The sequence below is a fragment of the Castanea sativa genome, chromosome 3, assembly GCF_040712315.1.
Source record: "Castanea sativa cultivar Marrone di Chiusa Pesio chromosome 3, ASM4071231v1".
Taxonomy (NCBI): domain Eukaryota; kingdom Viridiplantae; phylum Streptophyta; class Magnoliopsida; order Fagales; family Fagaceae; genus Castanea; species Castanea sativa.
Genome location: NC_134015.1, coordinates 33,487,630 through 33,500,682, shown reverse-complemented (window position 1 = coordinate 33,500,682; position 13,053 = coordinate 33,487,630). Strand labels below are relative to the sequence as shown.

The 13,053-nt window shown below is 34.8% G+C and overlaps 1 protein-coding gene across 1 annotated transcript; it reads left to right on the top strand.

The window, feature by feature from the left end:
- LOC142628305 (U2 small nuclear ribonucleoprotein A') lies at window positions 1–11,562 on the top strand. Its single transcript, XM_075802401.1, has 8 exons — window positions 1–233; window positions 331–371; window positions 527–656; window positions 762–967; window positions 1,744–1,917; window positions 4,113–4,163; window positions 4,297–4,467; window positions 11,278–11,562. Exons 1-8 carry the CDS (start codon window positions 152–154, stop codon window positions 11,281–11,283), a joined length of 861 nt encoding a protein of 286 aa, XP_075658516.1. The 5' UTR covers window positions 1–151; the 3' UTR covers window positions 11,284–11,562.
- The last annotated feature ends 1,491 nt before the right edge of the window (window positions 11,563–13,053 follow it).

Here is a 13,053-nt window from a genome sequence, read left to right as displayed (position 1 = left end):
AAACCCGGAGGGCGAGTAGTAGAGAGAGAGAGAGAAAGAGTGTGACCCCGCATCGCCTCAGCGTTGTTTCGGTGTATGTGTAGGCAGCCGACTTTGTTGTTCAGTAGACTAACCTGCTTCAAAGTAATCAGTAGTAGAGTTCAAAAGAAAAATGGTGAGGCTCACCGCCGACTTGATTTGGAAAAGCCCTCATTTTTTCAATGCCATCAAGGAGCGTGAGTTAGATCTTCGAGGTATTCTTTCTTTCTTTCCCCAAACCCTAAAATTAATTAATTCTTTTGTGCCCTATAAAATTAACTCCTACCCAAAATATCTAATTTGGGTTTTCAGGTAACAAGATTCCTGTGATAGAAAACTTGGGTGCCACTGAGGTCAGCTATTTTCCCTCTTTATTAAAATTTGATGAAAATTTTGATTTTTTTTTTTTTAAACTATAACTTCAAGTTTATGTATGTATTTGCAGCTTGGTTTTGGCTGAACAATCAGCCTAATTTTTCACTCTTTTTTTTTTTTCATGGTTGGGCAGGACCAATTCGACACAATTGATTTGTCTGACAATGAGATTGTTAAGCTTGAAAACTTTCCGCTCCTTAATCGTTTGGGTACTTTGATTATTAATAATAATAGAATTACGCGTATCAATCCCAACATTGGAGGTAACTATAACTATAAGATTAGATTTAAACACAGCACTTCCGTTCGTTATGTTTCTTGTACCATCGTTTATTAACATTGGAAGTACTATGTTTAATGTATTGCAGAGTTCTTGCCAAAGCTACACACATTAGTTCTTACGAACAATAGGCTTGTCAACTTGGTAGAGATTGACCCTCTTGCATCCCTTCCCAAGCTACAGTTTCTTAGTCTGTTGGATAATAACATTACCAAGAAACCCAACTATAGGCTATATGTGATTCACAAGCTAAAGCAGCTTCGGGTTCTAGATTTCAAAAAGGTGAAAAACAAGGTGAGGCTTTTTAATTGCACCAAGCTTGTGTTTGCTGTTTTCTTGCAATAGTTATGGGTATCACCATCTGAAGCTTACCATAAAGCTCGTTGTTTATTGGCCTCTTAGAACCATAATGCTGCCAAGTGCTTTTACATTATTCTTAGGAGGACTCATTTATCCAAATAACCTTTTCTTCCCAATTCAACTGAAATTTGGACCTTCACTTTAAAACTTCAAAATAAGAGCACTATTAAACTTGAACCATTCTGGAAATTCTAAACAACTATGTATTGTATTTTTTTTTTTTTTTTGGGTACTAAATCAGATAAGAATCTAAAAAACCATCAACAGAGTAAACAGTGAAATAGAGAAACGGTGTATTTAGCTATGTTACTGTACACTTATTATTTGGCATATTTATTGGGCATCTATGACTCTATGTTGGGCAACAGCCTGGACCCCACCCCAAGCTTCACTGCATAGAAAGCAGAAAATTCAGGCATTATCCTTCTACTTTTTCTTCTAATTTGTGTTTCTCTATTGATTCCAGACTTTGTATTCACTATTTCTGTTTAAATATTTATGTGTCATATCCTTGAGTAGAATGTTGTCAAAACACACACACACACACAAACCTAAATTAAGAAGTTACTGTCATATAGGTTGAGTATTCATTCATACATTTGATGGAATTTCCACAACTTCAATACAACGCTTCCTTCTTATTATTATTTTTTTCACATCTCTTACTCCTCTTTTGCGTTCATTTTGATGATCATATTCCATAATAATAGGAGAGACTGGAAGCAAGAAATTTGTTTGCATCTAAAGAAGTTGAAGAAGAGGCTAAAAAGGAATCCACCACAACTTTTACACCAGGTGAGGTACCCAATGTATCAGAAGTCGCAGAGGAACAACAAACTCAGAAAGTGACTGCCCCAACACCTGAGCAAATCATAGCTATCAAGGTATTTTGTATTCATCTAAGCATTTAGTATCCATAGCAATGCGTGATAGATCTAGTTAATTATAAAGCATATGCCTCATTTAGGGATTGAAGGTTGTGAATTTTCTTATTTAGGTTGTCACTTCTCTCTCTCTCTCTCTATAAATATAATGAAAAGGCTTATTATTCTGTGGTTGGGGTATATCAGATATTGCATGTGTACATGTACTTTTCTATGAATCACATACATGTATAAATAAAGTCACATGCATGTAGCAACTCTTTTAGTGTTTATACTAAGTTTCTTATTATTAATATGCCCTTTTTGTTTTATCTTAGTGAAGTGAAGAAATGATTAGTCTGTAAAATTATCCTTATGGGATATTTAGCATGTCCTAGGCATTTTGGGTTTATCTAAGCGAAGGTGTTGTTGACCTCTACTTAATGGCCTTAGAAGCTCTGTTTTTTTTAAGGTAAATAATCTTATCTGTTGTTTAGTGGATGATTGGAGGTTATTAACAGTATTTTCATAGGTTTGAAGTAGAGAAAAAAAGATTTAAACTCCTTATGCTTGATGTGGATATTGTATAGGGAGAGGAATTAGTGCCCTTTTGAAGATGTTGAAGCTTTGGAAATGCAGCTGAAGACATCTTTCCTTAGATTTCTACTTGAATAGTTTATTGTATTGGGTCTCAATGATAATCGTTCCATTGTAGACTTTAAAGAATCTCTTTCATTTGCTCGTAATTTTTTTGATGTAATTCTGTAGGCTATCTTGTGTATTACTTTTGTACATAAGGTAGTCCTCTTCTTCAATAATAATAATAATAAAAATTATTATTATTATCATTATTATTATTAATTTTATTTTTTGGTGATAATACATATTTTGGGAGGGGGGGGGGGTGAGGATTTGAACCTGGACACTTATGTTGGAAATACCACAAAGTGCCAATTGAGCTTCAAGGCCCTTTTCCTTTTCTTCAATAAATTAAATTGCTTATAAAGATAGAGATACAAGATTTAATATCTTCTTTGCATTGCCATATGTGGATGCTTGGCAAGAGTTGAATATTTGAACTTTCGATGCATTGAGGTTGCTCATAAAATGTTGGAGTCTATGTTTTCAAGATGTTGATTAGATAATATCTATGGCTGATATAGTTTCTTTCTATCGTGCATGTTAGTTTTAAAGGTAGTGCATTCGTTGTTTCAGAGTCCACTAAAGGATTGTGAGGTCTAGTATCTCTCTTGTTTTTCTTTTTAGGTACTGTGAGGTTTATCATCTATTGGTGTCTCTTGGAAATAAAATATTTCAAGTGGTTGCAATTCTTGGAAATAAAAGCTCTTAGTAAATTTATCCTTATATAGCATATTTATGGCATTCTTTTAGTGTCTAGTTCTTCCTTGGCTGTTGATAATTTGTGTAAGCAGCACATTATAATTTTGGACTGGTGTTGTATGTGTAAGAATGGTGGACAGATGACAGTGGATCATTGTTAGGTTTGTAGAAAGTCATGATCTCTTGTGTTGGCTTTATTTGGAGTTTCTTGGGATATGCCAAATACAATAGTTAAAATCCTGGCTTGTTAAGAGCCTGGAGGGCTGCGCCTCTATGCATCTTCTGGGACTATATGGCAAGAAAGGAATGGCAGGGCTTTTGATGGTGTTGAACACCGAATTCACAATATTAAACAGTCCCTGTTATGATCTTTTGTATGATTGGATGAATGTATTGGGCAACATCCCTGTTATATCGTTTTAAGATTCTTAGATTTGTTGAATTTCTGGTTGTAATTGCTTAGGAGTAGCAAGTTACACATCCTATATAATCTCCTAGTCTTTTGTTTTAATAAATTATTTTTAATCATAAAAAAACCTTTTTGACATTATTTTATTTACAATTCCTAGTACTTGAAATTTTGAGTGGTTGTGGATTTTGGGAATTTGAACTCTTAGCAATATTATTCCTTCACAATCACACAGTCACGCACATAAGACTTTTATTGGCCAAAACTGTTCAAATCTATAATTAGTAAAGGTAGACATCTTTCAACTTTAGTTTGAATTAGTGAGCCAAGTTTTTTCCCTGAGACTTCTTGTTACAATGTTATTTTCATATAATGTTTGTATATGCCTCTGTATATTGTCATTAGATTCATGTTTAAGATTATAATCAAGGTTTCCCAATTTTTAACGTCTTTTCACTGTATGTAGGCTGCCATTGTGAACTCCCAGACTCTTGAAGAGGTTGCAAGACTTGAAAAGGTCCTTACATTTTGATTAATTGAAATTACTTTTTTATTTTAGACTGTCTTCTTTTTATGCTAGTAACATTACACTGAGTGTAATGAAGAGTGAAAGAATGCAAGGCACAAGTTAACTTGGTTTTGATGAGCAGGCATTAAAGTCAGGTCAGCTTCCTTCCGATTTGAAATTAGATGCTGAGACTGGGGCAAATGGCGTTAAAGAGAAGGATGAGAATATGGTCTCCAATAGTGAGAATGAGGATGATGGTGGGCCAGAAGATTCGGAGGAACAGAGGGATAGTGAACCTACAGCCATGGAACAGGTATGACTTTGTCTTGTGGCTTTTGGAGTGTGTGTGTGCATTCTCCCACTCTAATCTCTAATGTACCACTGAGTGTAATGTGTGTGTGAGACCTTGAGAGGTGCAATGACCTTGAGAACCTGTATTATTTTGTTCCCCATTGGTTTGAGATCATAATGCTTCAATGACAGGATAATGTCAGGTGTCTGTTGTGATTAACTAGGCTAAGGATATCAAATTAACAGTTGGCCGCTCAGCATTTTACTATAGTGGTCTGAAAGAATTTCTAAAACTGTAGGACTGGAGAACATAGGTATGTGAAAATAAGCAACTGTCTCATAAATTGGATGAAGAATTACATGTGTCTTAGTAGGAGGATAATTCTGATATCATCTGCCCTTGCAATTGTCATAGCTTACCACATTTTGATCTAGATTCCATGGTTATGATAACCATACCGGAGGTTGACCCAGCTGAAGAATTGGTTAACTGGTTCATTGGTTAAATTGTAGGTTTATTAATTAATTAAATAATATATTTATAATAATAAAAAACAGCTAAAATAAAATAAAAATACTTCATTTAGCTAACTTAATAAATTATAACAATAAAAAAATTACATCATATGGCATAAAGTTCGAGAATAAAAAAAAAAAAACACATCATTCGCATAAATCATCCAATAACCAAGTTATATAGTCCAAAAGTCTTGAAACAACTTATCTCATAGAAATTCAAAATAAATTTTTAGCTTAATCATTAAACCTTAGAACATAACAAAATAATTTAAGTCTCCAAATACAACTGATGCTTTTTTCACAAATGTTGGAGTGTTGTGGTAAAAGGATGTCATGGATTTTTTTGATTATTTTCATTGGTACTCTGAGTTTGAACGGTCTATTAATGCTTCGTTTCTCACTTTAATTCCTAAGAAGTATAATGCCATTAACATTAAGGACTTTCGCCCTATCAGTCTGGTGGGTAGTTTGTACAAGTTGCTTTCGAAGGTGTTGGCTAATAGGTTGAGGGTGGTTTTGGATAATCTCATCTCTGAGACTCAAAATTCATTTTTTGGCGGAAGACAGATTTTGGATTCAGTGCTCATTGCAAATGAATGCCTGGATAGTAGGTTGAAGAGCCGTTTGCCAGGTGTGGTTTGCAAGCTTGATATTGAAAAAGTATATGACCATTTGAACTGGGAGGCCTTGTTTTATTTGTTGGGTCGGATGGTTTTTGGGTTGAAATGGAGGGGGTTGATTAAAGTTTGTGTTACTTCTATCTGTTTTTAGGTCCTGGTAAATGGATCCCCTGAAGGTTTTTCGGAAGTTCTCATGGGTTGAGACAAGGAGACCCATTATTCTTGCTTTTGTTTCTCTTGATAATTGAGGTTTTAAGCAGACTTTTGAGGAAGACAGAGGAGAGTAATCTTATTTGAGGTTTTCTTGTGGGAGCAGTGAATACTATCGGTGTGCGTATTTCCCATTTGTTGTTTTGTGATGCTTCTAGGGAACAGATGTTGTCCATAAGGTTGGCGTTGTCTTGTTTTCAGGCTTTTACGGGTTTGAAGGTCAATGTTGGGAAAAGTGAGATTGTCCCTGTTGGAGAGGTGAATAATCTAGATGCACTGACTAATATTCTTCATTGTAGAGTGGGCAGTGTGCCTATGAAATATTTGGGGATGCTGTTGGGAACTTCTTTTAAGACAACTTCGATTTGGAATCCTATTTTGGAGAAGATGGAGAAGAAACTATCAGGGTGGAAGAGTCTCTATTTATCTAAGGGTGGTAGGCTCACGTTACTGAAGAGTACTCTCTCAAGTCCTCCAACGTACTTTTATCTCTTTTTACTCTTCCTAAAGTTGTGGTTTTTAGATTGGAAAGTATTCGGATGAATTTTCTTTGGGGGTCTTTTGAGGGGAGTTTCAAATATCCTTTGGTGGCTTTGGAAAAGGCGTGTTTAATTAAGCTTTATTAAGAAAATAGTTGTGGAGGTATGGTCATGAAGTTACCCATCTTTGGTGGAGAGTTATTTCCACAAAATATGGTGAGGGTCAAGGGGGGTAGATTACTAAAGTTTGTAGGAGGACTCATGGATGTGGTCTTTGGAGAAGTATTCATGAAGGGTAGGAGAGATTTTCTAAGCATCTGTCTTTTGTAGTGGGTGAAGGCACTCGTGTTCGCTTTTGGCATGATAGGTGGATTGGTGATAATACCCTAAGAGCACTTGCAACAGTGGAGCTAAATAGCTATATAGCTATTTTAGCTCCACCAAAACACCAAAAAGAAGCATGCAGCAGTGGAGCTAAATCTATATTTTTTTAGCTTATTGCTACAGTGCACATCTATAGATAGATGTGCACTGTTCATGAGAGCTAAAAAAAAAATTAATTTTTTATTTTGTGTTCACATTACCTTTTTATTGTGGTGTTTTTATTGTAGTGAGATGTATTATTTTATTGTGGTAGATATATTATTTTATTGTGATGTTTATATTATTTTATTGTGTTGAAAGTTAAAATAAATCCACTGCTGCAGAATGTGTGTAGGTAAAATAGATAAAGTAACTTTTGGTGAAGCTAAATTGCTAAATTTTTAGCTCTACTGCTGTGGATGCTCTAAAAGATCTCTATCTTGAGCTCTATGTGTGTTCAGTTGCCAATGATGCTCGTATCTCTGAGGTTTTATGGACTCTGGAAGGAGGTACCGTTAGAGTAGGATTTAAGGTTTTATAGAGCTTGTGAAGGCTGGGAGCTAGCTACATCTTATTCTCTACTTCAGTTTATCCAAACCTATATTCCTTGGGGTGATAGGAGAGTCACTTTGTTGGTGGCTCAAAGTTGATGGTAAGTTTGACACCCGGTCTTACTACCCTGCAATTCAGGGTACTTCGAATTCTTTGTTTCCTTGGAAGGGTGTTTGGAAACCAAAGGTTCCTAAGCGAGTGACTTTCTTTTTGTGGGCAGTTGCTCATGATCGGATTCTCACTTTGGATAATCTCATGCTTAGGGGTCGCCATTTGGCAAATTGGTGTTGTATGTGTTGTTGTGATGGAGAGTCGGTGGACCACCTTCTTCTTCATTGTTCTGTTACACATACCCTATGGACTTTTATGCTTCAGGATTTTGGTATTCATTGGGTTATGCTAGGATCGGTAGTGGAATTGTTATCTTGTTGGCATCGATGGCTTGGGAAGCATAATTCGAAAATTTGGAATTTGATTCCAAGGTGCTTAATGTGGATTGTTTGGTTGGAATGAAATCATCACTCCTTTGAGCACAATGAGAAGATGTTGGATGAGTTAAAGGTTTTATGCCAGTGTAGTCTTTTTGAGTGGTTTTGTTGTTGGGGTTTTACTGATTTTTCTTCTCTCTGAGTTTACGTTTTCCCTTAGATTAGTTTCCAGATTGCCCTCTTTTTCTTTTTGTTGTTTGTTTTGTCTTTTTCTTGCTGTTCATCATCATGATTAACTTGTAATCTTCCTTATTTACTCATTAATAATAGTTCTCTGGTTACCTATAAAAAAAAACTGATGACTTCAAAGTTCAATGACTTAAGTAGTTTAGTTCAATGTTTTTGAGTTTTTTCAAAGATACACACATTTTTTTTTCGTTTTATCCGCAGATTAAAAAGATTTACTTGTGCAATCCATCAGTTTACACGGTTTGATAAAATGGGTCATTGCATATCCGGTATTTTACATCAAACCATTTCGGATAATGCTTTGGTTCACGGGTTTCACGGTTTAACCGGTGGTTTGGTATGGATTTAATAACTATGCTAGATTCTAGTCATAGTTGTCATAATTAGTTTTGGGAACAGAGTACATATATTGTGGTTTCTAGGAATTTGTTAATGGTGAGTGTCTGGTGTCTCTTGCTTGATAGCCTTGTCATTATGTGACTTCATGTAAATTTGATCATTTCAAATGAGTGTCCGTTTGAAAACAACTTATTTAGTCTTTTGCTGAAAACTTTTTGTTGAAAGTGTGTTAAAGTTCTAGTCATAGTTGTCATAATTAGTTTTGGGAACAGAGTACATATATTGTGGTTTCTAGGAATTTGTTAATGGTGAGTGTCTGGTGTCTCTTGCTTGATAGCCTTGTCATTATGTGACTTCATGTAAATTTGATCATTTCAAATGAGTGTCCGTTTGAAAACAACTTATTTAGTCTTTTGCTGAAAACTTTTTGTTGAAAGTGTGTTAAAGTATACTTATACCTTGAAAAAAGTGAGAAAAAGTGGAAAAAAAGAGGCTTTAAAAACTGATGCTAAAAGCTGATGCCAAACAGATTGGATTCAAAACTGTAATTTGGCACCTAGGAACTTGTGCCTTAGGAAATTTGCTAATAAAAAAATATACCCTTGGTGCGATGGTCACTCTACAAGTATAAGTGCTTGTGGGGTGTGGGAGACAAGGACCGAGGTTCAAGTCTCCAGGAGGGAGCTTCATACACATATACACTTAGATTAGGCTACAGTAGATTCTATCTTGTATCAAAATAAAAAAGTTACCTTATTTTGTTTCTTTTGGTATTAGATGATGTTTCTTTATCAAAATTTTTCTATGCCAACATTTTTGAAATGCATAATTGTATTCTATTATAGTGTTTTAAATCTGGAAGAGTTAGCTCCTTCCATAGACATGGCTTTGCTCTAGCCAAAAAAAAAGGAGACTTTCATGGGTCCAATGGCTCTGACTGGTGTGTCTGAAAATTTGTTTGATAATTGGCTTTTAAAACTCAATTTGTTTGGATTTTCATACAAGGTGATAACAGTTTGGAAGTTACTTATGTGGCTAATCGTTGGAGAGATTGTAGTGGAAATTTCTTTTTGGAGAGAGAGAAGGGGGGGGGGGGTGTTGGTGTAGAGGAGGATGGGAGATGAATCTAAAATTACACAAGACTTATCAAAAAGAATCTAAATTTACACAAGAATGGGGATCATCTTTGGAGAAGAGTTGTTGGCATGAAATATGGGAAGCTTGGGGTCAGTAGACAACAGAGTAATTAGAAGCACACATGGTTGCAGCTTATGTTGAAGCATTGGGATAGACTGGGAGAGTTTTGTTGTTTTCATTCATCATCAGGTTGGAGGTGGTCATAGTTTGAGGTTCTGGCATGACATATGGTGTGAGAGTTGAGCTTTGAAAGAATTATATCCAGATTTGTGTTCAATAAAAAGGGACAGGGATGGCTCTGTTCTCTCCTATTTGGAGATTCCAAATGCAAGGCGGCCATGGTCATGGAATATCATATTTGGGTGTGATTTTAATTATTGGGTATTGGACCAAATTGACTATGTTTGACACCTTATATTCCAACATCTTGAGTGAGCCTTGACCGCTTGAGATGGAGTTTGAATGGTAACAGTAAGTTTGATGTTTGGTCTTATTATGAGGCTTTGCACGGGTCTTGTGGTGGGAGATTTCCTTAGACGAGTATTTGGCAAACTACGACTACAAAATGAGTTGCATTCTTTGTGTGGACAGCAACATGGGGGAAAGTCCTTCCAGGTGACATTCTATTTTTAGGGTAGGGTAATATTTTATTGCAACTGCATAGTTGCAAGAGAGTTGTGGACTTTATTTTCTATGTTTGGGGTTTAATTTGGAATGTCTAAGAGCGTTGTGGAGCTACTTCTAACATGGAGGAATTGGTTAGGTAAATACGGAAGCTCTTTTGCTTGGAATTTATCCCCTTTATTCTTATCATGGGACATATGGAGGAGAGGAATAATTGTGTTTTTAAGGTACTGGAGATCTTAGTTGTGGCACAAAATCTTTGTTTTTGAGATCATTGTTCAAGTGATCCCACACTTTGGAAACTAGTGATACAAATTTGCTTGTAGATTTTATATAATCAATTTCTTTTAGAATGTGATTTATCTTTCATGTAATTCTTTAGGAGAACTTTGTAGAACTGTGGACGTCAAGTTTTTTCTCTATATCAATAAAATTTACTTCATTTGTCCCAAATTGTTGTATTCCATTTTGGGATTTCCCAAAATTGTCCTGCTTTTAAAATTAAAAATCATTAATTTATTGAATTTCCTATTATGCCCCTACCAAACACAAGCAGTTTAAATGATAAATTTTTTTGAGAACTTTGTTTAAGGGTAATTTTGGAAACTTGTCTTTTTATTCAAGAGACAAGACAATAAATGATGTTCCCTTAAAAAAAAGAGTTTTCTAAACAGGAATAACAAATTGGGAAAGAGGTAGTATTACTTATTGAAAAATAAAATTAAAAAAAAAGAGGCATGCCTTTTTCCTCGTGGGGTTAAAAATAGATATATTGAGGGATTGGTGGGTCAAATGGCTTATTGAATGCTTTAGTTTGATAGATGCTGGTTGCACGAATTTTGTTTGTATATTGTGATTGCTAGTGTTTTCTCAATTGGTGGACTTAGCCCATCAAAGGTAACTGATATGCCTCCATAATGGTTGCCTCTTCTCCTTATCCCTATAAAGTTCCTTGACATTTTAAAACTTCAATCTTCATTTATGTTTCCTGGTGTTTTAGAATGAGTTTTAGATATTTTGCAATGGCTTCCAAGAGCGCCTTTATTTATTTATTTATTTGGTTTGAAAAAACTTGGAACTAGGTTAATCTCCATGTTCCTTGATAATAGCCATAGAACTTAATTGCATTACTGATCTGTGTATTGCTGCTTTTTATTCCTCACTGAGTGCACAATTCAGGAGTTTTGGGGGATCAGATGGTATATTGGTGGCAATGTCTGTTACTATTTCACCTGAATGATCATTGATTTAGCTAGTATTTTTGTTGTTGTTAAGCTCTTCTAGTATTAATGCCATTTTCCTGTCCTTGCAGGAGTAGAAGGGTGGCTTTGGATTGCAGTCTCCTCAAGAAAGCTTCTCGTCTCTTTTTCACTCCTTGATGCTTATTTAACAGTTGAACTTTTATTTTTTAGGATAGTTCTGAGAACTTTAGATTTCATGATTATGTGCACATGCTAAGCCTGAAATAGTGCTCCCTCATTGAGTTATTCTTGATGTTTTCCTTCTCCCCTTCTTTTTCTCTTTCTCCTGAGGGGTCCATGTATTGATTCCTACCTGAATTTGATGGGATTTATACAGGTTTACCTATTTTTGTCTAGAGCTGATTACAGTACATTTCTGCCTTTGGATGGTGTGGGTTTCAGACTGGAATCCCGGTCTTATTTGATGACAAAGGGCGACCCAGTCTAGTTGAGTCAGCCAGACTGTTGCCATATATATATATATATATATATATGTATGTATGTATGTATGTATGTATTTTCATTTATATTATTGTTATTATTAGAACTATATTTTTGCTGATAGGTTGAGGATTAACTTAATGGAACAGACCTTGATCCATTGCTTAATTCAGCTTGTCTCAGTTATAGTCCTACATCAATGGACTATGTTCTCAACTTGCCATTAAGCAATTATCTTCTGATTCTAATTAGACAGCATTTGGTTGGAATTGGCAGGTTTTAGTTAGTGAAAGGTGGCAAATGAGTTAGTTTGCGTATGACCTTGAGAGTATTTTGTGACAATTTTGAAGTTGATTTAAAAGGTTGTTAAATAGTTGGAGTTGATACTTGAGAGTTCGAGGTTACGTGCATGCTTGATTCTTGGTTTTGTGATTATCATGTTCTCTGGTCAAGTGGAGTTTTCCTCTGTCAAAGGAAAGGCCTCAAGACAATTTATAGGGTTTGGCTTCTCTTTTATGCTTCTATCAGTTCTATGCATTGGAGGTGACATGGACATGACACTTCTAAAATGGTCGTGTGTTTGTTCGAATACCCCCATCCAGTGCTTCTATGCTCTTGTTACACATAAGTTTCACCCCAATTTATAAAGGGAAGAATTTCAATTAGATTGGCCTTAAAAGAGCTACTGCACGGTTGGGGGTGGAGTGGCAATTGTAGTTCTTTACGTTCATTTGTAAAGAGCTAAAGAGCTACGTTAGCGGATGTTCTTAAGGTAATTGTTAATAAACTATTTTTAAAAAGTTTTTATATCACTTTTATGGGAAGTTGAAAAAGTTGTTTAAATTTTAGTTGTTTTTTCTCTTTGGACAAAGTTTAGTTACAAAATTAGTTGTAATCTTAAGTTATAAACTTATTCAATATCTTTTTATTTGAGGTGAATGTTGACAAATCTATCATTGAATTACATTTTCTTCTTATATTCTTTATTCTTGCAAAATTTCTAAAAAATTAAAGATCAATAGTTGTTATCAATAAATTGTTTAAATTGCAATTTTTGTAGTTTGAAATTATGCATAAAATATAGGATAATAGATCATATATTAAATAATATTCGATTGACAAAAAATTTGATGTGTATTAACTATTAAGAGTGCAAAGAACATGCAATTTAATAGTTAGATTTTTAAAATATGTAATAATGAATTTTATTAAGTAAGGTTAATCAATTTTGTAACTAAATTTTGCTATTTCTCTTTTTTCATAAAAAATTTTCTAAAATGATTTACTGACAAATGCTCTCTTAGTCATTTGTTAATATTTTCCATTTATAAAGGGCTTTCAGCTTTGAATTTTAGAGGCATAATGGGGTGGGTCAGCTGTTGAAAGTGGCTTAGGGTAATTTATTT

Excerpts from the sequence above, each read along its gene's own strand:
- LOC142628305 (XM_075802401.1), top strand. The coding sequence starts at position 152 with ATGGTGAGGCTCACCGCCGACTTGATTTGGAAAAGCCCTCATTTTTTC. Across the intron at positions 234-330 it reads GCGTGAGTTAGATCTTCGAG|GTAACAAGATTCCTGTGATA; the intron begins GTATTCTTTCTT and ends TTGGGTTTTCAG. Across the intron at positions 1,918-4,112 it reads AGCAAATCATAGCTATCAAG|GCTGCCATTGTGAACTCCCA; the intron begins GTATTTTGTATT and ends CACTGTATGTAG.